We start from the raw sequence: 22,956 nt of genomic DNA on the forward strand, positions 1-22,956 counted from the left end.
TTTCATTAATTCCAAGGTTAAAGAATAATCCTTTGGATCATAATGGCCCCTAATTACTTCATGTTGAATATATCTCTAGTATAAAGGATTTCCATTATAGTGCAATGCTCTGGGTATACTCAAAGCCTGATTACGTAATCATGATTTAGTCCACAGAGCGGCATAGTGGTGTAGCTAGTAGAGCTGTTGCCACACAGCGCCAGAGACCAGAGTTCGATTCTGACCTTGGATGCTTTCGGGTGTGGTGCATGCACGTTCTCTCTGTGACCGCGTGAGTCACCTCAGGGTGCTCCAATTTCCTCCCAATATCAAAGACATGCAGGTTTGTCGGCCTTTTTGGCCTTTGTAAAATTGCCCTTATTGTGTAGTGAGTGGATGAGAAAATGGGATGACATGGAACTAGAGATCAATGGTAGGCGTGGACTCGGTGGGCCAAAGGGCCTGTTTCCATACCATATCTCTAAAACTAGATTAGGTTATTCCTTATGCTATTTTTCCCTTCTTTCTGCCCTACTCCTTTCTTGTCCATATTCCTTCTAGAAAATACTTGCATCAGCAGGCTTTCAGCACACTGACCAGAATGTTTGTTTACACATAAACCTAATTGTTAGAATGGTGGTTAGATCATCATCTCAGTCAAAAAAATGTAAAGTTCCAAAGTCATTCTGAAATTGAATACATTTAAACCATTATCTCCTTTCTCACCTCATCTACCCTCACACAATTTGCCTTTTAATTTCTGCCCTTTGTCCAACCATCTGCCAATCAAAACCATTAATCTGTACCAACCTGTCACTTGTGCAGGAAGGATATGCAGATGTTCGTTTACACAGTAGACACAAAATGCTGGAGTAACTCAGTGGATCAAGCAGCATCTCTAGAGGAAAGGAATAGGAGACATTTCTTCAGCCCAAGGGTAACCTGTGAGTTGATCTGAAGAAGGGTCTCGACCCGAAACATCAGCTATTCCTTTTCGCCAGAGATGCTACTTGACCAGCTGAGTTGCCCCAGCATTTGTCTATCTCTAACCTATCACTTGTCAGGCTTTGTCCTGCCCCCACCTCTCTTACAATTTTCTCCCATCTCCTTCAATCAGTTTGAATAAGGGATCCGGCCCAAAACATTGCCTATCCATGTGTCCAGAGATGCAGTCTCACTGCAGTTACTCCAGCAGAGTGTGTCTTTTTTTTTTACACCAGCATCTGCAGTTCCATGTGTCTACTCAGGATATCATGCTAGCATAGTAACGAGAGTGTGCTCAATTGTCAAATGAGCTTGGACACAAAATGCTGGAGTAACTCAATGGGTCACGTAGCATCTCTTGTGGAAAAGGATTGTTGACATTTCAGGTTAGGATCTTTCTTCAGACTGATATTAGGTTAGAGTAGGGGATGTGTAAGTTGGAAGAGAGAAGAGGCAGGACAAAACCTGGTAGGTAATCAGTTGACATAGGTAAGGATTTTCTATTGATAGGCAGGTAGTTGGACAAAGGCCAAAGAAGAAAAGGCAGATTGATTTATTCACAAAATGCTGGAGTAACTCAGCAGGTCAGGCAGCATCTCGGGAGAGAAGGAATGCGTGACGTTTCGGGTCGAGACCCTTCTTCAGACTGAAGTTGTAAGAAGGCAGAAGTTGTAAGACAAAAGGATTAGCGAGTTGTGAATTGTGGGTAAGGTATGCAGGTGGAAGGGGAAGGAGAGAAATAGGTCCAGGTGGAGCACAACATGGGGGGGGGGGGGGGGGGGGGGGAGGAAAGAGGGAAGGTCGTCCAAGGTTGCCAAGTCTCTGCTTGGTCTCGCGCATGGAGACAAGGCTAAATTGGGAGCACCAGATGTAGTCGATGAGATTAGAAGAGGTGCATGTGAACATTTGTCTCACCTGGAAGGATTGCTGGAGGTCCCTGGATGGAGAACACCAAGATCCTATCTGGTGAACTAAAGGCCCATGGCGCTATTCAAAGTGACAGGGAACTTCTCTGGTGTTCTAACGAACACCTCAACTAACTACCTGGTCATGGTTATCAGTCATTTTTGTAGGACCTTGCAATCTGAATTTGAAGACCGATTTAACTTCTGCAACGACAAGCTAAATGTGCAGAATCTTCATTCATCGAACCGTTTATGTCAACAAGGCTTCTTAATTGTGCGGAAAACCATAACCACAGTCAAATCAACCCCATTTCAATGCTTAAAACACGCGCACTTTCCCAAAGATGTAAATCAGGGCCTTTTCTACTAACTATGTCAATGTTGCAAATGTATTCCCATTGCAGAGGTAAAATCTGATATCCCATTGTAAATTAGTCTATCCACATAGTTGTGCAACCATGACATTATCAACTGAACCAATGGGGTAATTACAAAACAGTTCATTTAGAAATTATTTTCCTCCAGACATGCAGCGAGCACACAAGTCATGTACCTTCACAGTCAATTTATCCCAGTAATTGTAACACAAATAAAAAGATGCTATTAGCATCCATCTGCCATGGAAAAAGGTGTAAAATTCCACAGCATATGCTAGGCTTCCAGTCGGGGATCATTAACTTAAACCAAAGACAGACACAAAATGCTGGAGTTACTCAGCGGGACAGGCAGCATCTCTGGAGAGAACTCTGAAGAAGTGTCTCGACCCGAAACGTCACCCATTCCTTCTCTCCAGATATCCCATTGTAAATTAGTCTCTCCTGTGGGCAACAAGACTGTTTATTTCAGAAATATGTGAATTTAACAAGGGGGCCTTGAATCAGATACTTTGAATTACAGTATCTTACTTGACCACAGCTAGGGAACGGGAAGGTCTGAACAGAATGAAAATGCGAAAATGAACCGTTAATAAAACAGGTAATTCCCCTGTTAGTTTAGAGGATATTTGAACCATGCAGCACTTCACACAATCCACTGGAACTCCTTTGACTTAATTATCGTACCAGCTGCTCCCAAAATATTCTCACACTCTTTCTTTCTCTTTAAATCATGCCACTGACCCATACTATCACTACCCCAACTCTAGCTTTCTTATTTCTCTCGTTTCCCTTTGCCCTGACTAGTCTGAAGAAGGGTCTTGACCCGAAACGTCACCCATTCCTTCTCTCCAGAAATGCTGCCTATCCCATTGTGGCTATTCTAGCTTTCTTTTATCCTTAGTATAGGAAAATAACCGCAGATGCTGGTACAAATCGAAGGTATTTATTCACAAAATGCTGGAGTAACTCAGCAGGTCAGGTAGCATCTCAGGAAGGGTCTCGACCCGAAACGTCACCCATTCCTTCTCTTCTGAGATGCTGCCTGACCTGCTGAGTTACTCCAGCATTTTGTGAATAAATACCTTTTTTTATTCTTCTTTAGTTTGGAGATACAGCGCAGAAACAAGCCCTTCGGCCCACCGAGTCCGAGCCGACCAGTGATCCCCACATATTAACATCCTACACACACAAGGGTCAATTTTACACATACACTAAGCCAATTAACCTGCATACCTGTATGTCTTTGGAGTGTGGGGGGAAACCCAAGATCTCAATGCACATAGCTATTAAAGTTAGCCAACAAACATTCACAATGCAGCTCTAAGACTTTGGTTAGGCATTTGAGTATTGCATACAGTTCTGGTCACCCAATTACAAGGATGCAGAGGTTTACTGGAATGCTGCCTGGATTGGAGGGTTTCAGCTACAGGAAGCGGTTGGATAGACTTGGATTGCTTGCACTGGAATGTCAGAGAGTTTGAGAGGAGACTTGATATAAAATTATGAGAGGCATAGATAGGATACAGAACCCTTTTCCCCAAGGTGTAAATGTCTAACACTAGAGGGCACAGCTATAAGGCGAGAGGGGGAATGTTTAAGGGAGATGAGCAAGGCAAGTTGTTTTTTTACACAGAGTGATGGGGGCCGAGAAAGCAGTGCTAGGGGTTCTCGTGGAGACAGATATGATAATGGCGTTTAAGAGGCTCTTAGACAGGCACATGGAAGTGCAAGTACTAGAGATATGGATCACGTACAGACAGATGAGATCATATTAACATGGCATCATGTTCAGCACAGACATTGTGGCCGAAGTATTCCTGTGCTGTACACCTGCTGGAACAAGAGGCAACATAGACAAAATACCACTCAGTAACAAGCAAATCAGACATGGACTCCCTCAAGCATCTCTAGCAGCTATATTTATAATAGAATACTCTCCACAGGCTTAGCTTAATATAACATAACACTTATTCAATGTATGACAGTGGGATGCATGTACCAAAACAATAATTCAATAGCACTTCAAAAACCAAAAACCTCCACCAGCTACAATTACATGGACAGTGGATGAGTAATGACAAGATTACCTCCAAGCCAGGACAACATCTTAGCTTAGAAATATAATTGGAGGTGGTGACAATCAAGCAACAGCAAAGCCCTGTAACTCCCAGTTAAAAAGCAATAAGAGCAACTTTACCACTTAAGATTAAAACGCCTTTAAAAGGCTTACTACTATTTTGAGGTATCTACAGAAGACATAATTGTCAACCAGAGTTCATAGTGAGATAAAGTTCAACTCTGTCTGTTGACCCAAAGTACATTTTTAGAAATGCCAAAAGAGGAGTTTACAATATTCCCAATTTTCTACTCAAACCCACTTAAGAGGTCACTGACCTTTAAGCTAATGCAGTATGGTCACGACAGCAGATTTAGCCTATTGGAGGTACTGTCGTGGGAGGACAGGAAGGGGAGGGTCAAAGTTAGACAAACATCCTGGGATAATATTCAATAGTTGCATAGCAACCATCACAATATAACTGACAGTAGGTCACTGGCCTGTCTATCTTCCTCTTCCATAATAATTGTGAAATATTAGCTCACAGGAGCATACATATTCTCATTTCATCAATCAACACATGACCGTTTAGTAAGTGTGCTATTGCACAACTTCACAGTTGCTTGTCAGGGAGAATCACTCATCGCTACGCTTTGCTGCATCAGTGCCACCTTATTTTATCCTTGCTGACTACAAATTAACCTTCAGTACAATAATGTCAGTGTGTATTTTATTTCTTTATAAATCTATCTGAGTATTGCAATACTGTTATAAGATTTGTATCAAGGTGACTGCAACCAATAGGGAATAAAAACTTTTACAATTGACTGTCCCAAATTTAGGTCTGTGTCCTAGTTTAATAAAAATGGCTCTGGGGTTTCTAAAAACAGTCATCACCCTATAGAATAGATTTTATACAATAGAACAGCTAGAATGGCTGCAGATCATATTTAACAGCAAACAATGGAGAAACTAAAGCAACCAAATCAGTTTTCTGTGTAAAAAAAGTCAAAATCAGGGAAAGTGCCCTTGGCACAACAGGCTGGTTACACAAAGGTTGCTCAGACCTTTCTTTCCTCTGTCAGTAGCTACAAATCTGAACCCAAGCAATGATAAGATGAAGTGCACTATTTTTGGAACAGGCACCCACATTAATTTGATGTTGAATCAGCAAATTTACTGCTGGGGAATAAAATCATACACAAAATGTTAAGTGAGGTTTGCAAACAACATCTATTTTTCTTGTCTTTTGCATAATGAGACAATTTAAAATTAAATCTACCTGCTCACTTAAGCAATATAAATATAATTTGGGGAACTTGGCAACTGTCCAAAACCGACAGATCGATGCAAAAGACAAAGTCAGTGGCAGTACAAACCAGCCGCACACTACCAAGTAAGATCTGCCCTGACAGAACAAGTGCATTTACCAAGTTACGAAATCTATGTACACATAAACAAAGGAATAATAGATCATTTGCATCAAGAAGAGGTCTGACATTTGGGGAATTGCCTCCAGCAAGCCTGGTACTTCTAACTTGCAAACTGGAAAGGGAAATTTAAAAAACGTAGCAATGGTGGCAATGCATTGGTGTATTAATTGCAAGTTTGAATGGAAATAAAGTGTTAGTAATTCCAATTATTCCTTGCCTAGAGTACCTTGGCTAATGACATAACCACAGGCCGCCATCTTTAAATCCAAGATGGCGGCGCACCAGCGACCCTCCGCAACAATAGAAGGTAAAATAAACTGCAGCGTTTCCTCCGCGTAAAATACATTTTCGAACTGCTTTTTCCTCATAGATCGACCTGTTTTGAGGTAAAGAGCTGGCCGGGAGGTTTGGAGCGGGGTTTTTTTGTGGGTAGATTTTTTTTTTTCACCTCCCTCACTTACTTGCAGCTCGGCTTTTTCCGCTTCCCATCGCGTTTTTTCCATCTCGAATCGCGCCCACTCGTGCTGGATATAGTGTAAAATCCCCGGCACCGTGTAGGCGTCGGGCTCGCCCGAGTTGTCTGAGGGGATTTTATCCAGCGCCGCCGAGGCGAGAGCCGGGCTGGGACAGCCTGAGTTGGCGCCCGTTGAAGCCATGGCGGCCGCTGCCTGTCCGTCCATCGCCGCCGCCGCCGCCGTCTGTCCCCCTGCCAGATAGTGGGAGCCCCGCCGCGCAGCCGCACTCGCCGCGCTGCCCAGAGACTTCCTGCCAAATAGTGCGCCATCACAACATCCTCTGCCTTCAGCATTGAGAGAGAAAGGGGAAGAGAGAGGGAGAGAGAAAGGGGAAGAGAGAGAGAAAGGGGAGGAGACAGAGTAAGAGGGGGAGGAGAGAGAAAGGGGGGGGAGGAGGGAGAGAGAAGGTGAAAGAGAAAGGGGGAAGAGAGAGAAAGGGGAAGAGAGAGAAAGGGGGGGAGAGAAAGAGGGAGAGACAGAGTAAGAGGGGGAGGAGAGAGAAAGGGGGGGGGGAGAGAGAAAGGGGGGGAGGAGAGAGAAAGGGGGGGGGAGGAGAGAGAAAGGGGGGGGGAGGAGAGAGAAAGGGGGGAGGAGAGAGAAAGGGGGGAGGGAGAGAGAAAGGGGGGAGGGAGGAGAGAGAAAGGGGGGGAGGAGAGAGAAAGGGGGGGAGGGAGAGAGAAGGTGAAAGAGAAAGGGGGAAGAGAGAGAAAGGGGAAGAGAGAGAAAGGGGGGAGAGAAAGAGGGAGAGACAGAGTAAGGGGGAGGAGAGAGAAAGGGGGGAGGGAGAGAGAGAGAGAAAGGGGAAGAGAGAAAGGGGGAGGAGAGAAAGGGGAGAGACCGAGTAAGAGGGGGAGGAGAGAGAAAGGGGGGAGGGAGGGAGATAGAAAGGGGGGAGGGAGAGAGAAAGGGGGGAGGGAGAGAGAAAGGGAGGCGGGAGGGAGAGAGAAGGGGAGAGAGAAAAAGAAAGGGGGAAGAGAAGAGAGAAAGGGGAAGAGAGAAAGGGGAAGAAAGAAAGGGGAAAAGAGAAGGGGGAGAGAGAAGGGAGGGAGGGAGAAAGAAAGTGGGAAAGAGACAGGGAAGGGGAGAGAGAAAAACAAAGGAGGAAAGAGAAGAGAGAGAAAGAAAGGGGGAAGGGAGAGAGAAAGAAAGGGGAAAGAGATAGGGGGAGGGGAGAGAGAAAAAGACAGGGGAAAGAGAAGAGAGAAAGGGGAGGAGAGAAAGGGGAAGAGAAAGATTTAGGAGAGAAAGAAAGGGGGGAGGAAGAGAGAAAGGGGGAGGGAGAAAGAAAGGGGAGGGGAGAGAGAAAAAGGAAGGGGGAAAGAGAAGAGAGAGGAGAGGAAGAGAGAAAGGGGAGGGAGGGAGGGAGGGAGGGAGGGAGGGAGGGAGAAAGCAAGGGGGGAGAGAGAAAAAGAAAGGAGGAAAGAGAAGAGAGAGGAGAGGAAGGGGTAGGAGAGAGAAAGAAAGGGGGAGAGGAGAGAGAAAAAGAAAGGGGGAAAGAAAAGGGAGAAAGAGGAGAGAGAAAGAGAAGGGGAAGAGAGTAAGAGAAAGGGGTAGGAGAGAGAAAGAAAGGGGGAGAGAAAGAGAGAAGAGAGAAAATGGAAGGGGGAAGAGAAAAAGGGGGAAGAAAGGGGGAGGAGAGAAGAGAGAAAGGGGAGGAGAGACGAGAGAGAGAGAGAGAGAGAGAGAGAGAGAGAGAGAGAGAGAGAGAGAGAGAGAGAGAGAGAGAGAGAGAGAGAGAGAGAGAGAGAGAGAGAGAGAGAGAGAGAGAAAAAACAAAAAGCGAGTGAAGGAAAGAAGGGGAGGGTGACGGAGTGAATGAGAGTGAGGGAGAGAGAACAAGATAGAGTGTAGAGAGGGAGAAAGTGGAGGGAAGGAGAGAGTGAGAATGAAGGAGATAGAGAGAGAGTGACAGAAGGAGGGTGAATGTGAGAGTGAGTGAGTTAGAATGAAGGAGAGAGAGAGAGAGAGAGCAGAGTGGGAGAGAAGTGGGGAGAGTGCAGAGAGGGAGAAAGTGAAGAAGAGAGAAGAAGGAGGGAAAGAGAAGGGGCGAGAAAGTGTGAGGGAGGTGGAGAGAGAGTATGAAGGAGATGGAGGGAGAAAGTGAAGGAAGGAGAGAAAGGAAGGATAGGGAGAGCTAGGGGGCGAAGATGAATATTCTGCCAGTGCTGCTTGGGTTCGGATGTAAAGAATAGGTGCTGGAGAGCATATTCAGTTTTATTCAGAAGAAGGAGAAGATTTCTGACAATTAAGTGTCTGGGTTTTTTTTGCATGCTCTTGAGGGTGAGTAGAACATGCGTGGAAGGACATGACATTTTACAATATGATAAAAAGGAACTGCGGATGGTTTAGACCAAAGATAGACATAAAATGCTGGAGTAACTCAGCAGGTCAGGCAGCATCTCTGGAGAACATGGATAGGTGACGTTACAGATTGGGACCCTTCCCATGTTCTCCAGAGATGCCACCTGACCCGCTGAGTTACTCCAGCATTTTGTGTCTATCTTTGGTATAAACCTTTTAATCTCAGTCTATTCCATCATTCAGTGGCATCTTTGCCCATATACCTACATTTTCTCTTTGTCACGGAACATTTTTACATCATAAAGATCTATCTCTGAAAAGTAACAGAGAAACATAGAAAAATAGGTGCAGGCCATTCGGCCCTTCGAGCCAGCACCGCCATTCAAGATGGTCATGGCTGATCATCTAAAATTAGTACCCCGTTCTTGCTTTTCCCCCATATTCCTTGATTCCTTTAGCCCTAAGAGCTAAATCTAACACTCTCTTGAAAACAATTGCCCCACTCACAATTGGAGTTTATGGAAGATAATTTTTTTTAACCATCCTTTGCTTTTTTTCTGAGTTTAACATCTGCAATACCTGACTTTATTTTTTAAGCCATGTCCTACTTGACCTAGATTTTCCCACCAGAACTCAAAAGATTTAAGCACGTAATCCAGGCTTACATCTCAGGGGGAGGTAGACACGTGGGCAAATTGCTATAGCACTGGTACTTATTCTGTTTTATTTCCAACCTGCACTATCAATAAGCATCAAACAGACCCCCAGTTATGTCACATGTTCTCTCACAGTGGGTCAAACTTGGATTTTCACAGGATCTTGAACTTGGTAACACTTCCCAAGGCACTTCACGAGATCAAATCTGACACCAAGAACCCATTAGGACAAAATGAAATAAAGTTTGGTTTTAAGGAGTATCTCAAAAACATTTGAACAAGTGCAAGGAGAGGACAGGTTTAAAGGGAAAAGGGCCAAACGCAGGCAAGTGGTATTAGTGTAGTTGGGGGCATGTTGGTCGGCATGGGGGAAGTCTGGCTGAAAGGCCTGTTTCCACATTGCATGGCTCTTTGACTCTTAAAGAACTTTGAAGAAGCAGAGGTATTTACTGAGAAATTCAAAAACCCAGGGCCGGGCTAACTGAAGTTGTGACCACCACTGCTGGACCATTGGAAATTGTGGATGTGCAAGTGGAATTTGGACATTGGAGCATAGGAATCTGAGAAAATTAAGAAGCAGATAGAGTACAGTCCAAAACTATAGACAACAGGCAATAGGTGCAGGAGTAGGCCATTTAGCCCTTCGAGCCAGCGAGATTTGGGCAGTTTATCCAGATGTTCTGAATAAAATCTTAGAATTAATCTTAGAATATAATCTTAAATTAAATGGTCCCAACCCGAAACGTCACCTATCCATTTTCTCCAGAGATGCTGCCTGATCTGCTGAGTTACTCCAGCATTTTATGTCTATCTTCTGAATAAAGTGCTGTTTTAAAAATAGTTCGGAGAGAAGGTTAAAAAAAATAGTTCGGTTGGAAGGTAAAGAAAATGTTTACCTAGATGTTCTGAATAAAATGTTATGTTAAAAATGGAAGGTTAAAAAAGGGTAAAAGAAAGTCTTGAAGTAGCAATCAGACATCTGAGTCAATAAAAAATGCAAGCATTCCTGCTGGAGCTTCTAACCCAGATAGGCACCTGACTGAAATTTGGTCAGAATATCACAAGACATAGGAGCAGAATTGGGCCATTCGTGTTGTTGTTGTTGTTCGTCCTTCGGGTTCGAAGATGACCATGACTTCACTTTCAGTTGGAGGATTGGTGACTGTGGGTCCGGAAGTGACTGGTGAGGCCAATCCGGGCCCGGAAGGCATGCCCACATGTAGGACACAAGTGGATGGGTGCTGAAGTGGAGGTAGCCCGGGCCTTGCGCGTGGTGCGTTTCCTCTGGGCCTCTGCAGTGCGTCTGTTCTCTGCTGCACGGGCTCCTGTGGTGAGCTTGCTACGCCAAGTTGGACGGTCCAGAGCAAGAGACTCCCAAGTGCTGAGGTTGATGTCCAAGTCTTTGAGGGACACTTTGGGGCAGTCCTTAAACCGTTTCTTCGTGTATCTGCATACTGGCCACTTGTGCTGAAATGAGGTTGCTTGAATGATTGAATCAAAGATACAGCACGGAAACACCAAGGCCATGCCGACCATTTTGTCCCACCAAGGCCACGTCGACCATCGATCACCCGTTCACCCTGGTTCTTTGTTATCACAATTTCTACACACTGGCGGCCTATGAAACCCACACGTCTTTGAGATGTTGGCAGAAACCGGAGCATCCATGTGGTCACACAAAAACGTGCAAATTCCACGCGGACAGCACCCGAGGTCAGGATTGAACCCAGGTCTCTGGCGCTGAGAGGCAGCAGCCCTACCAGCGGAGCCCCTGCTGCATTTTGAATGGAACATAAACCTATCTGCCTTCGGTATATGTGAAAGATTCATCGCACTATATATTTTAAAAAGCATGAGAGTGTTCCCCTGTGTCCTCTCAATCAACAGTAAGGAAAGAGATGATCTTGCCTTGTATTACTGCAGATTGCAGTAACATGATGTGCTGAAAATGACCGCTGTGATTTTCTACTGTATGAGAGACTGCTTCAAAGCAGCAGTAAAATCTTTGGAATGTTCTTGGAAGCTGACAGTTGCTGCATACATGCACGCTCCCTCTTTCGTTTCTGGGTTACAGATAGAGTGATATGGTCTATCTGCGCCTAACCTTATTAAAGGCCAAGGTGTTTCACTTTTGTTTAACCCCCTGGAATCTTGAAAACTGTGGGCAACACCCTGGGCATTTTTATCGATGACAAGTTCTAACCCCATTCTTTACAGAATAAAATGGATTCAATGGCGAGAATTTATACGCAGCACACGTAATATAAGTCGTTTTGCGTAGGAAGGAACTGCAGATGCTGGTTTACACTGAAGATGGACACAAAAGTAACTCGGCAGGTCTGGCAGCATCTCTGGAGAACATGGATAGGTGACGTTACAGGTTGGGACCCGTCTTCAGACTGATTTCAGTGGTGTTGGTATTCTTAGTTTGATGACCTGGGTCTGACACAGAGCAGAAGCAGAGAGTAGCAAAAGGAGATGAAAGAAATTGCAGATGCAGGAATCTTGGACAAAACAGTTAAGTGCTGGAAGAGCTCAGTGGGTCAGGCAGCATCTGTGGAGGGAATGGACAGGTGACTTTTTGGGCCGGGATTCCGTAAGTATGAGGTCCCGACTCAAAACATCGCCTGTCCAGTCCTTCCACAGATACTGCCTGACCACTGAGTTCTTCCGGCACTTTGTCTTTTGATAGGGAAAGGATATGGAGTGACACGTTCAGAGAAATCGCAGAGGGGTTTTAAGGAAAATAATGCCCAGAATGACACTAAGGATGCAGAAATAGAGCGATCAGAAAGTTTGCAGGTTCCTTAAGTTCCAATCTGTGGGTACTTATCCAGTCACAACGATATGTTTTAGTTTAGATTATTGTCACGTGTACCGAGGTACGGTGAAAAACTTTAGTTGTGAGCTAACCAGTCAGCATAAAGACAATACATGATCACAATCGAGCCGTCCACAGTGGTTTTAGGTTCTTCATAACATTTTCTTTTTATTGTTTAGCTTCTTCATAAAAGCTTCTTTGTATTTTTAGATCCAATCACGACAATACATTCCTGATGAATTAATTGCACATGTAAGTTGACCAAGAATCTCGATCCTGGCACATTTGTTACCTGTTATGATGTCAAAAGGCCACAAGAAATTATTTCAGAAAAGCAGCTATTGAATACCAACACCACTGGAATCAGAAGCAGCACAATGCGGATTAGTTTATGCCAAATACTGCTGACTGGGGCAATATTGATTAATCTGGTGGTTCTTTACTGCGTCTCGAGAACCCAGCAGCAAATGCTGAAGCACAAAGAGCCAGGAAAGGCCGCATCGCGGAGGTTATCGGTTTCGCGAGTCGCTGGAATCACTGTGCTGATAAGAGAGTTTGAAGACTTTGAGAACTGGGTGGTGGGCGTTGTGAAGTCCTTCATGAAGGTACGGTCAGATCAGCCCATCCTGGTGGTGGCTGACAAACTGCCCTACCCGCCGCTGGGCCTGCCCAACAAGCGGACCCTGCAGACGATCCTGTTGAAAGCATCTCCCGATCAGCCACACTATGTCACGAGACCCGAATTCTACATCAAGACGGAGTACACCCTCTTGGTGCCTGATGGAATACAGCTGGACTCAATGCAGCAAGTCGACCGCCTTCTTCAGGAATTCGAGGCCAACAAAGACAAGGCCCGGATGGTCGCAGCCCCTGTTCAGCCTTCTGGAATGTTCAAGTGTCTAAACCTGCGGGTTAACCTGAAGGAATGGAGCGCAGTTTACAGCCCCTCGAGCGGTCAGCTTTGCGATGCCATTGCGGGAGACGCTGTAGTCCTTCTTCGGACGGAAGACTTGTTCAACCTCTCCCAGCCAATGCTGAGGCCGCTCACGACCTCCCTCTTCATCCAGTCCTCACTGCACGGCTGGAGGGTGAAGATGGCGGAGAGCGTGGTCTTCTCCTCATACCCCCGCTCTCTCTACATGTCAGCCCACAACCAGTGGAAGGCCGACAACCACGTCAAGGCCAGGCTGGCTCACCTATTCGGAGACTTTGGCGTGAAGCGCGTGGTCCAGGCCGACGGGAAGGAGCAGTGGTACGGATGCACCAAGGACACTCCGCGCTGCTTCGGCACCGTGCACGACGACACACCGGACTACCTGTATCTGAACAGGTGGACTCCTCCTTGCTGCCTCAAGGCCTTGCGCGAGACAGCCAGGTACGTCATAAAGATCCTGGAGTCCTCGGACGTCCGCTACTGGATGGAGGGTGGCACCCTACTGGGAGCAGTGCGCCAACAGGACATCATTGCCTGGGACTACGACGTGGATCTGGGAATCTACTTGGAAGACGTGGAGAAGTGCGAGTTGCTGCGGAATCTGGACTCTGGCTCGGTGGTCGACGGGAACGGCTACGTGTGGGAGAAGGCGGTGGAAGGGGAGTTCTACCGAGTGCAGTACAGCGAGAGCAACCACCTACACGTCGACCTGTGGCCCTTCTACGCCAGAGAAGGAATCATGACTAAGAACACCTGGCTGGACCACAAGCAGGACGTCGAGTTCCCCGAGCATTTTCTCAAGCCGCTGGTACCCATGCAGTTTGCCGGGGTGACTGCTTATGCACCGAACAATCACCGACGCTTCCTCGAGTTGAAATTCGGTGAAGGGGTCATCGAAAACCCAGAGTACCCAAATCCTGCAAAGAAAAAGTTTGTGAAGACGGACTAAGTGGAGGATATTGGCCATCTCAGAAGGAGATGTGGGCCAGTTACACTTAGGGTCTCCCAATGTTAGAGTGGTTTAGTTTAGTTCATAAGATATAGGAGCAGAATTAGGCCATTTGGCCCATCAAGTCTACTCCGCCATTGAATAATGGCTGCTCTAAACTTCCTTTTCCCCATTACTTCTGACACCCATACTAATCAAGAATCTGTCAATCTCTGCCTTAAATATATCCATTGATTTGGTCTGTACACCCCACTGTGGCAACGAATTCCACAGATTCACCACCCTCTGCCTAACGAAATTTCTCCTCGTCTCCTTTCTAAAGGTACGTCCTTTTATTTAGTTTTGTTTATTGTCACGCGTGCCGAGGTACAGTGAAAAGCTTTTGTTGCATGCTAACCAGGAAAGCTTTTCACTGCACCTCGGTACAGGTGACAATAAACGAAATGAAACTAAACTAAACCACTCTAACATCTGGAGAAGTACTATTGATAAGTCCCATTGCAAAGTAACGTGATATCCCACATATGTAAGAAGGAACTGCAGATGCTGGTTTTCACTGAAGATAGTCACAACGTGCTGGAATAACTCAGCGTGTCAGGCAGCATCTCTGGAGAAAAGAATAGGTCAAGTCAAGTCAATTTTATTTGTATAGCACATTTAAAAACAACCCACGTTGACCAAAGTGCTGCACATCTGATTAGGAAAAAAAAAAAAGAAACATACAGTAGGTGATGTTTCGGGTCTAAAGAAGGGTCTCGACCCAAAACGCCACCCATTCCTTCTGTTCCAAGATGATGCCTGACCCGCTGAGTTACTTCAGCATTTTGTGTCTACCTTCGATTTTAACCAGCATTTGCAGTTTTTTTCCTGCACATATTGTAATGGGATTACAGTTCATTTTAGTTTATTGTCACATGTACCGAGGTACAGTGAAAAGCTTTTGTTGCATGCTAACCAGTCAGCGGAAAGACAATACATGATCACAATCGAGTCATTCACTGTGCACAGACACATGATAAAGGGAATAACGTTTAGTGCAAGATAATGCCAGTGAAGTCGGATCAACGGTCTTCATTGAGGTAGATGGTAGTTCAGGACTGCTCTCTAGTTGTGGTAGGGCAGTTCAATTGCCTGATAACAGTCGAGAAGAAACTGTCTATCTTAAGACTTAACCACTATTTATATAGCACTGGGAAAAAAGTGACCCAGTGTTATTATATAAATGCACATCTTGAAATGTAAAGATATGCAGAGCTCTAGAGGGTGCTCTGCAACAGTGCAGGGTCCGTGTTGAACATGTCCCAATTACAGCCACATTTCTGATGTATTACTTGCAAAACCTGCTGCTAACTCTGCACCCATAAGCCAAAACATTATGACCACTGACAGGCGAAGTGAATAACATTGATTATCTTGTTACAATGGCAGCTGTCAAGGGGTGGGATATATTAGGCAGCAGGTGAACAGTCAGTTCTTGAAGTTGATGTGCTGAATGCAGGAGAAATGGGCAGGAGTAAAGATCTGAGCGACTTTGACAAGGGCCAAATTGTTCTGGCCAGACGACTGGGTCAGAGCATCTCTGAAACGGCAAGGCTTGTGGGGTGCTCCCGGTCAGCAGTGGTGAGTACCTACCGACAGTGGTCCGAGGAGGGACAAACCACAAACCGGCGACAGACAGGGTGTTGGGCGCCCAAGGCTCATCGATGCGCGAGGGCAACGAAGGTTATCCCGTCTGGTCCGAACCGACAGAAGGTCTACTGCGGCACAAGTCACAGAAAATGTTAATGGTGGTCACGGGAGGAATGTGTCACAATACACAGTGCATCGCACCCTGCTGCGTATGGGTTGCACACGGAGGACCAACAGCATATTAGGCAGCTGGTCATCATTATTTGGCTCATCAGGTCATAATGTTTTGGCTGATCGGTGTATGCATACACAATTTGATGAACTAAACTATTGCCCATTAAATGTGGTTTTTACAGTCCATGTATACTTGTCATTTATACGCATGGGGCTTTATCCATTCTGTTTCTCCAGTTCTTACTCTGATTCAATGGTACTTTACTTGTCACCTACCAAGGTTCAGTGAAATTCATTTTTGTATGCAGTTAAGTACATATATCACTGTACATCAGCACTTAGATGCATCTTAGGGAAGTATCTCAGATACAATATAAGTGTATAGTAGTAGTACACTGAGACAGTATACAGAATCACCAGTTTTGGTGCAATTTTCAAGTCCCAGTTTGTATGTGCAAAGTTCTTGAGCTGACCACAGGTGCCGACTGTATGGAGTTTACACATTCTCCCTCTGACTACGTGAGTTTTGCCCGGGTGCTCTGGTTTCCTCCCACACTCCAAAGACATAAGGGTTTGTAGGTTAATTGGCTTCAGTAAAATTGTAAATTGTCCCTAGTGTGTACAGGGTCATAAAGAATAGGAGATGAATTAGGCCATTCGGCCCATCAAGTCTACCCCGCCATTCAATTATGGCTGATCTATCGCTCCCTCCTAACCCCGTATGCGTTGTCACACCTATACCTTTTGCCTGATGGGAGAGGGGAGAAAAGGGAGTGGGCAGGGTGCGACTCGTGTCTAAGTATGCTGGTGGCCTTGCCGAGGCAGCGTGAGGTGTAAATTTTTTAGATTTTTAGATTTAGAGATACAGCGCAGAAACAGGACCTTTCGGCCCACTTGGGTCCGTGCCGCCCAGCGATCCCCGCACACTAACACTATCCTACACCTACTAGGGACAATTTTTACATTTGCCCAGCCAATTAACCTACAAACCTGTACGTCTTTGGAGTGTGGGAGGAAACCGAAGATCTCGGAGAAAACCCACGCAGGTCATGGGGAGAACGTACAAACTCCGTACAGTACAGCGCCCGTAGTCAGGATCAAACCTGAGTCTCCGGCGCTGCATTCGCTGTAAGGCAGCAGCTCTAACGCTGTGCCGCCTGAAGTCAATGGAAGGGAGGTTGGTTTGTGTGATGGTCTGGGCTTCGCCCACTATTCTCTCGAGGTCTTGGATGGAGCTGTTCCCAAACCAGGCTGTGATGTATCCCGATTAAAATGCTTTCTACGGTGCACCTGCAGAAGTTGGTGAGAGTTGTTGGGGACATGCCAAACTTCCTAAGCTTCCTAAGGAAGTAGAGGCTTTCTTGTCCAGGTATTTCATAGTTCACTTTGTTTCTCCACGGGTGATGCCTAACATGGTGAAAATTTCCAGCGTTTTCTGATTTTAATCTCACAACATCTCAAACTGATTTGCAGCATACTTGGAAGTGTCAACAAACTTTAGTTATATAGGACATTTCCAACGGAGGCCAAAAGGGTAGTTGCTTTTCCCTCCAACCACAAGATGAATATTCAAACAGAGCAAAGCCAGACACAAAATGCTGGAGTAACTCAGCGGGTCAGGCAGCAGCTCTGGAGAGAAGGAATGGGTGATGTCACCCATTCCTTCTCTCCAGAGCTGCTGCCTGACCCGCTGAGTTACTCCAGCATTTTGTGTCTACCTTTGATTTAAACCAGCATTTGCAGGGTTTTTTTCTTCAAACAGAGTAAGTTCACCATACTGGGCTTTGAATCAAGGGTTTTCTGCACCATTTAGCCATTTGTTATCGGTAGTTAAGTGTAGTACTTTCACCTCTGGAGTCAAAGTCCTCAGCCTCCTCCACTACCAGAGTGAGACCACATGCAAGCTGAAAGAACAGCACTTCACTTGTAGGAAGGAACTGCAGATGCTGGTTTAAACCAACGATAGACACAAGTTCAGCCTAGTCTATTGTCACGTGTACCGAGGTACAGTGAAAAGCTTATGTTGCGTGCTAACCAATCACCAGAAAGACAATACATGATTACAATAAATCCATTTATAGTGTATAGATACGTGATAAGGGAATAACGTTCAGTGCAAGGTAAAGCCAGCAAAGTCCGATCAAGGATAGTCCGAGGGTCATCGAAGAGGCAGATAGTAGTTCAGCACTGCTCTCGGGTTGGTCTAGACACAAAAAGCTGGTTTAACTCAGCGGGTCAGACACATCTCTGGTGACGTTTCAGCTCTGAAGAAGGGTCTCGACCCAAAATGTCACCTCTTCCTTTTCTCCAGAAATGCCGTCTGACCCGCTGAGTTACTCCAGCTTTCTGTGTCTAGAACCGCACTTCATGTTCTACGTGTTCTGTATATATAAGTGATGGTCTTGGCATCATGTTTGGAACTCAGCAGGTCAGGCAGCCTCTGTGGAGGGAATGGGATAGATGGTGTGTGAGGCTGATGGGGGTAGAAATCTAGTAAAGAGAGGCGAGGGGAAGGGGTTGGTCAAAAACTGGCAAATGATAGGTGGAAGATAGACACAATAAACTGGAGGAGCTCAGCGCATCAGGCTGCATCTCTAGAGAATGGTAATAGACGTTTCGGGCTGAGACCCTTCTTCAGACTGAGAGTCAGGGGAGAGGGAAACTAGAGAGGTAAACTAGAGAGGTTCTCTGTACCTTTACATACCTCTCGTTTCCCTCTTCACTGACTCCCAGTCTGAAGAACGATCTCAACCCGAAACGTCTATTCCTTCTCTCCAGAGATGCTGCCTGACCTGCTGAGTATCTCCGACTTTTTGTGTCTTATCTTCGGTGTAAACCAGCATCTGCAATTCCTTCCCACACAAATGATAGCTGGATTTAGGTGAGATGGGGCGATGGGCAGCTGGATGGACGATACCAGTCAAGGTTGGAGGTGAAATGTGTTGTACTTCGTGGTCCGGTATCTGTTGTACCGTTGTTATGACTCTGGAATGACCACAGGTACACGTATTTAGGGGTTTGAAGCTGTGCATAAATCAAGACTCCGTTTATTTCACGGCCACCTGGAACCAGAGTGCCTTGCCCATATTACGTCATTCCCACATATACATGTCACTACGCGGGCAAACAAAGTTATCCTTGTGATATAACAAAATAGTCCTTGCAATGTCACAACAAAATGGAGACAAAAGGGTGGAATTTTGGTAGGACAAATCAAAATAGGACGTACAGGGTAAATGGTAGGGAATTGAGGAATGCAGTGGAACAGAGGGATCTGGGAATAACTGTGCATTGTTCCCTGAAGGTGGAATCTCATGTGGATAGGGTGGTGAAGAAGGCGTTTGGTATGCTTGCCTTTATAAATCAGAGCATCGAGTATAGAAGTTGGGATGTAATGTTGAAATTGTACAGGGCATTGGTGAGGCCGAATCTGGAGTATGGTGTGCAGTTCTGGTCGCCAAATTATAGGAAGGATGTCGACAAAATGGAGAGGGTACAGAGGAGATTTACTAGAATGTTGCCTGGGTTTCAGCACTTAGGCTACAGAGAGAGGTTGAACAGGTTGGGTCTTTATTCTTTGGAGCGTAGAAGGTTGAGGGGGGACTTGATAGAGGTTTTTTAAATTTTGAGAGGGACGGACAGAGTTGACGTGGGTAGGCTTTTCCCTTTGAGAGTGGGGAAGATTCCAACAAGGGGACATAGCTTCAGAATTGAGGGACAAAGGTTTAGGGGTAACATGAGGGGGAACTTCTTTACTCAGAGGGTTGTGGCTGTATGGAATGGGCTTCCGGTGGAAGTGGTGGAGGCTGGCTCGATTTTATTATTTAAGAGTAAATTGGATAGGAGGGGATTGGAGGGTTATGGTCTGAGAGCAGGTAGATGAGACTAGGTCGGGGAGAATGGTCGGCGTGGACTGGTAGGGCCGGGCAGGCCTGTTTCCATGCTGTAGTTGTTATATGTTATATATAAATGAGGAAGGAAGAGGAGAAGAGTTATGTAAAACTTGAGGGACAATGCGGTGGAGGGGGGATTAAAAAGTAAAAGGGGGATTTGGAGACTGGGGTGAGCAGAAGGAGAAGGAGCAAGGATCTGGGTGATGATAGACAAAGTGCTGGAGTAACTCAGCGGGACAGGCAGCATCTCTGGAGAGAAAGAATAGGTGACGTTTCGGGTTGAGACCCTTATTCAGACTGCTGGGCGATGAAGGAGGGCAGAGGGTCACCTCTGTATACCGGACTTTAGAGATACAGCGTGAAAACAGGCCGTCAGCCCATACACTAACACTATCCTACACACACACAAGGGGCAATTCACAGAAGCCAATTAACCCTCAAACCTGTACGTCTTTGGAGCGTGGGAGGAAACAGGAGCACCCGGAGAAAACCCCTCGCGGTCACAAGGGGAACGTGCAAACTGCGTACAGTCTGAAGAAGGGCCTCGACCCGAAACGTCACCCATTCCTTCCCTCCTGAGATGCTGCCTGTTCTGCTGAGTTACTCCAGCATTTTGTGAATAAGCACCCATAGTCAGGATCGAACCTGGGTCTCTGGCGCCGTGAGGCAGCAGCTCCACTGTGCCACCGTGCTGCTGTGCAGAAATTGGCTGCTGTTTCTTACAACAACAACAACAACAGCACTATTTCAAAAGGGCCCTCAGTTGCTGTAAAGTGCTTTCTGGGCATCTCGCGGTGTGAAAGGTTCTGTTTACATGCAAGTTTTTCTTCCTGTCCTACCCATGTTTACTCAGGGCACTTTCTAAACAACCTACAGATGTTGTGTATGACTATTTGGTCAAAGAGGTCCATTAAAGTCTGCCAGCAGCGTCCTTTCACTGGGATACAGAGCAAATACCACAAATCAAAATCAAATATTCTCCTAGCAACCATGTTGTCTGAATGATCAGAACTCCAAACCAATTAAACTACTTTGTCCATTCACACCTATGCCAGCTGTGACCTCCATAAGTGAAGTATGTGCTTAGTTCTGGTAGGTATATTTATCCAGTCTGTAGACACAATATGGAAAATAATTACAAGGTCAATGTGAGAGTGTCGCGGTGGAGACCCAGGTGCGATCCTGACTAAGGGTGCTGCCTGCACAGAGTTTGTGCGTTCACCCCATGAGTTTCCTCCAGGTGCTCTGTTTTCCTCCCACACTCCAAAGACGTGCAGGGTTGTAGCTTCACTGGCTTCTGTAAATTGCAAATTGTCCCTCGTGTGCAGAGATAGTACTGGTCGGCACAGACCTGGAGGCCAATACGTACTTTGGAGATGGAATTCATAGAGTTGTGAAGTGTTTAAAGGCCAAATATTGAGCCAAATAGGCATTCCTGCCAGTATATGATTAATTGGCTTAGAATATTGGCCGGTGCAGTATTGAATGCCTGCAGTTAATAGCAACCAGACTGATTTATGTAAAGGAGGAAATGCATAATGAGGGGTAATTATGGCATGTATTTACAAGAAAATGAAGGCTGAGGATTGAAACAATATGAGAATATATGAGTCATTGGAGCAGACACTTGGAAACGTGTAGTCAGAATCATGGAGTCACACAGCATGGAAATAGGCCCTTTGGCCCACTGTGCCCATGTCGACTATGATGCCCTTTCTACACTCGTCCCACCTGCCCGTATTTGACCCAGATCCCTCTAAACCTTTGCCATCCTACCTGTCCAAATGTCTTTTAAATGTTGTTATAGTACCTTCCCCAACTCCCCCCTATAACAACTTTTTCCATACACCCACCGCCGTGTAAAAAGGTTGCCCCTGAGGTTCCTATTAAATGTTTATGCTCTCACTTAAACCCATGTCCTCTGATGCTTGATTCCCCAATTCTGGGTAAAAGACTGTGCATTCACCCTATCTATTCCCCTTATGACCTCAAGTTCTTATGCACCTCTATAAGTTGCCCCTCAGGTTCCGAATAAATCTTTCCCCTCTCACTTTAAACATAAGTACTGGTGCAAAAATTATATTCTAATTTAAGTAGAGACTTTGGACACAGATATGGATTGTACATCGATCCGATAGATAGGGCGGCACGGTGGCGCAGCGGTAGAGTTGCTGCCTTACAGCGAATGCAGCGCCGGAGACTCAGGTTCGATCCTGACTACGGGCGCCGTCTGTATGGAGTTTGTACGTTCTCCCCATGACCTGCGTGGGTTTTCTCCGAGATCTTCGGTTTCCTCCCACACTCCAAAGACATGCAGGTTTGTAGGTTAATTGACTGGGTAAATGTAAAAATTGTCCCTGGTGTGTGTAGGATAGTGTTAAATGTGCGGGGATCGCTGGGCGGCGCGGACTTGGTGGGCCGAAAGGGCCTGTTTCCGCGCTGTAGAATCTAAATCTAAAATCTAAAAAAAAAATGTAGAGGGCTATGGGCCAAACGCAGGGACTAGCCCAACATGCCAACTTGGCTGGTACGGACTTGGGCCGAAGGGCCTATTTTCACGGATAGCCCATAGCCCTCTAAATCCTATCGGATCGATGTACAATCCATATCTGTGTCCAAAGTCTCTACTTAAATTAGAATATAATTTTTGCACCCAGTACTTATGTTTAAAGTGAGAGGGGAAAGATTTATTCGGAACCTGAGGGGCAACTTATAGAGGTCATAAGGGGAATAGATAGGGTGAATGCACAGTCTTTTACCCAGAATTGGGGAATCAAGCATCAGAGGACATGGGTTTAAGTAAGAGCATAAATATCTAATAGGAACCTCAGGGGCAACTTTTTCACACAGAGTGTACGGAAAAAGCTGCTATAGGGGGAATTTGGGGAAGGTACCATAACAACATCTAAAATCTAGAGCCTAAAGGTGGATCAAGGCAGTTACTTCCAAAAGAACTCCATAGCTGCAAGTTAAAAAAAAAACAAGATGTGGATATCACCAGCAGGAACCAAGATCCAGCAAATACTGAGATTGACACCACCAACGTTTAATTATCAGTCATCAGATTGGCACTGAAGACAATCCTTCCGATTAGAGGTGATGTCTTTCTGATGAGACAATAAAACAAGACCCTATAGACAATAGACAATAGGTGCAGGAGGAGGCCATTCGGCCCTTCGAGCCAGCACCGCCATTCAATGTGATCATGGCTGATCATTCACAATCAGTACCCCGTTCCTGCCTTCTCCCCATACCCCCTGACTCCGCTATCCTTAAGAGCTCTATCCAGCTCGCTCTTGAATGCCCTATCTTTCCTTTCAATCAAATGTAAAGCATCTTACTCTTAAAAA

At 45.7% G+C, this 22,956-nt stretch overlaps 2 protein-coding genes across 2 annotated transcripts in view; one reads left to right on the forward strand and one right to left on the reverse strand.

The window, feature by feature from the left end:
* LOC144611846 (striatin-3-like) overlaps positions 1–6,455 on the reverse strand; it is a 53,947-nt gene extending 47,492 nt beyond the window's left edge. The window contains exon 1 of the mRNA XM_078431148.1: positions 6,196–6,455. Within this exon, the coding sequence (XP_078287274.1) occupies positions 6,196–6,414 (219 nt within the window). The 5' untranslated portion in view covers positions 6,415–6,455. The remainder of the gene's footprint in view (positions 1–6,195) is intronic.
* On the forward strand, positions 6,004–15,888 carry fkrp (fukutin related protein). Its single transcript, XM_078431149.1, has 2 exons — positions 6,004–6,041; positions 12,238–15,888. Exon 2 carries the CDS (start codon positions 12,405–12,407, stop codon positions 13,908–13,910), a length of 1,506 nt encoding a protein of 501 aa, XP_078287275.1. The 5' UTR covers positions 6,004–6,041; positions 12,238–12,404; the 3' UTR covers positions 13,911–15,888.
* The last annotated feature ends 7,068 nt before the right edge of the window (positions 15,889–22,956 follow it).

Source organism: Rhinoraja longicauda, chromosome 41 (genome assembly GCF_053455715.1).
Source record: "Rhinoraja longicauda isolate Sanriku21f chromosome 41, sRhiLon1.1, whole genome shotgun sequence".
In the NCBI taxonomy this organism is placed as follows: domain Eukaryota; kingdom Metazoa; phylum Chordata; class Chondrichthyes; order Rajiformes; family Arhynchobatidae; genus Rhinoraja; species Rhinoraja longicauda.

Bases quoted from the DNA above. Each gene is read 5' to 3' on its own strand.
- fkrp (XM_078431149.1), top strand. From the start codon at position 12,405: ATGCGGATTAGTTTATGCCAAATACTGCTGACTGGGGCAATATTGATT.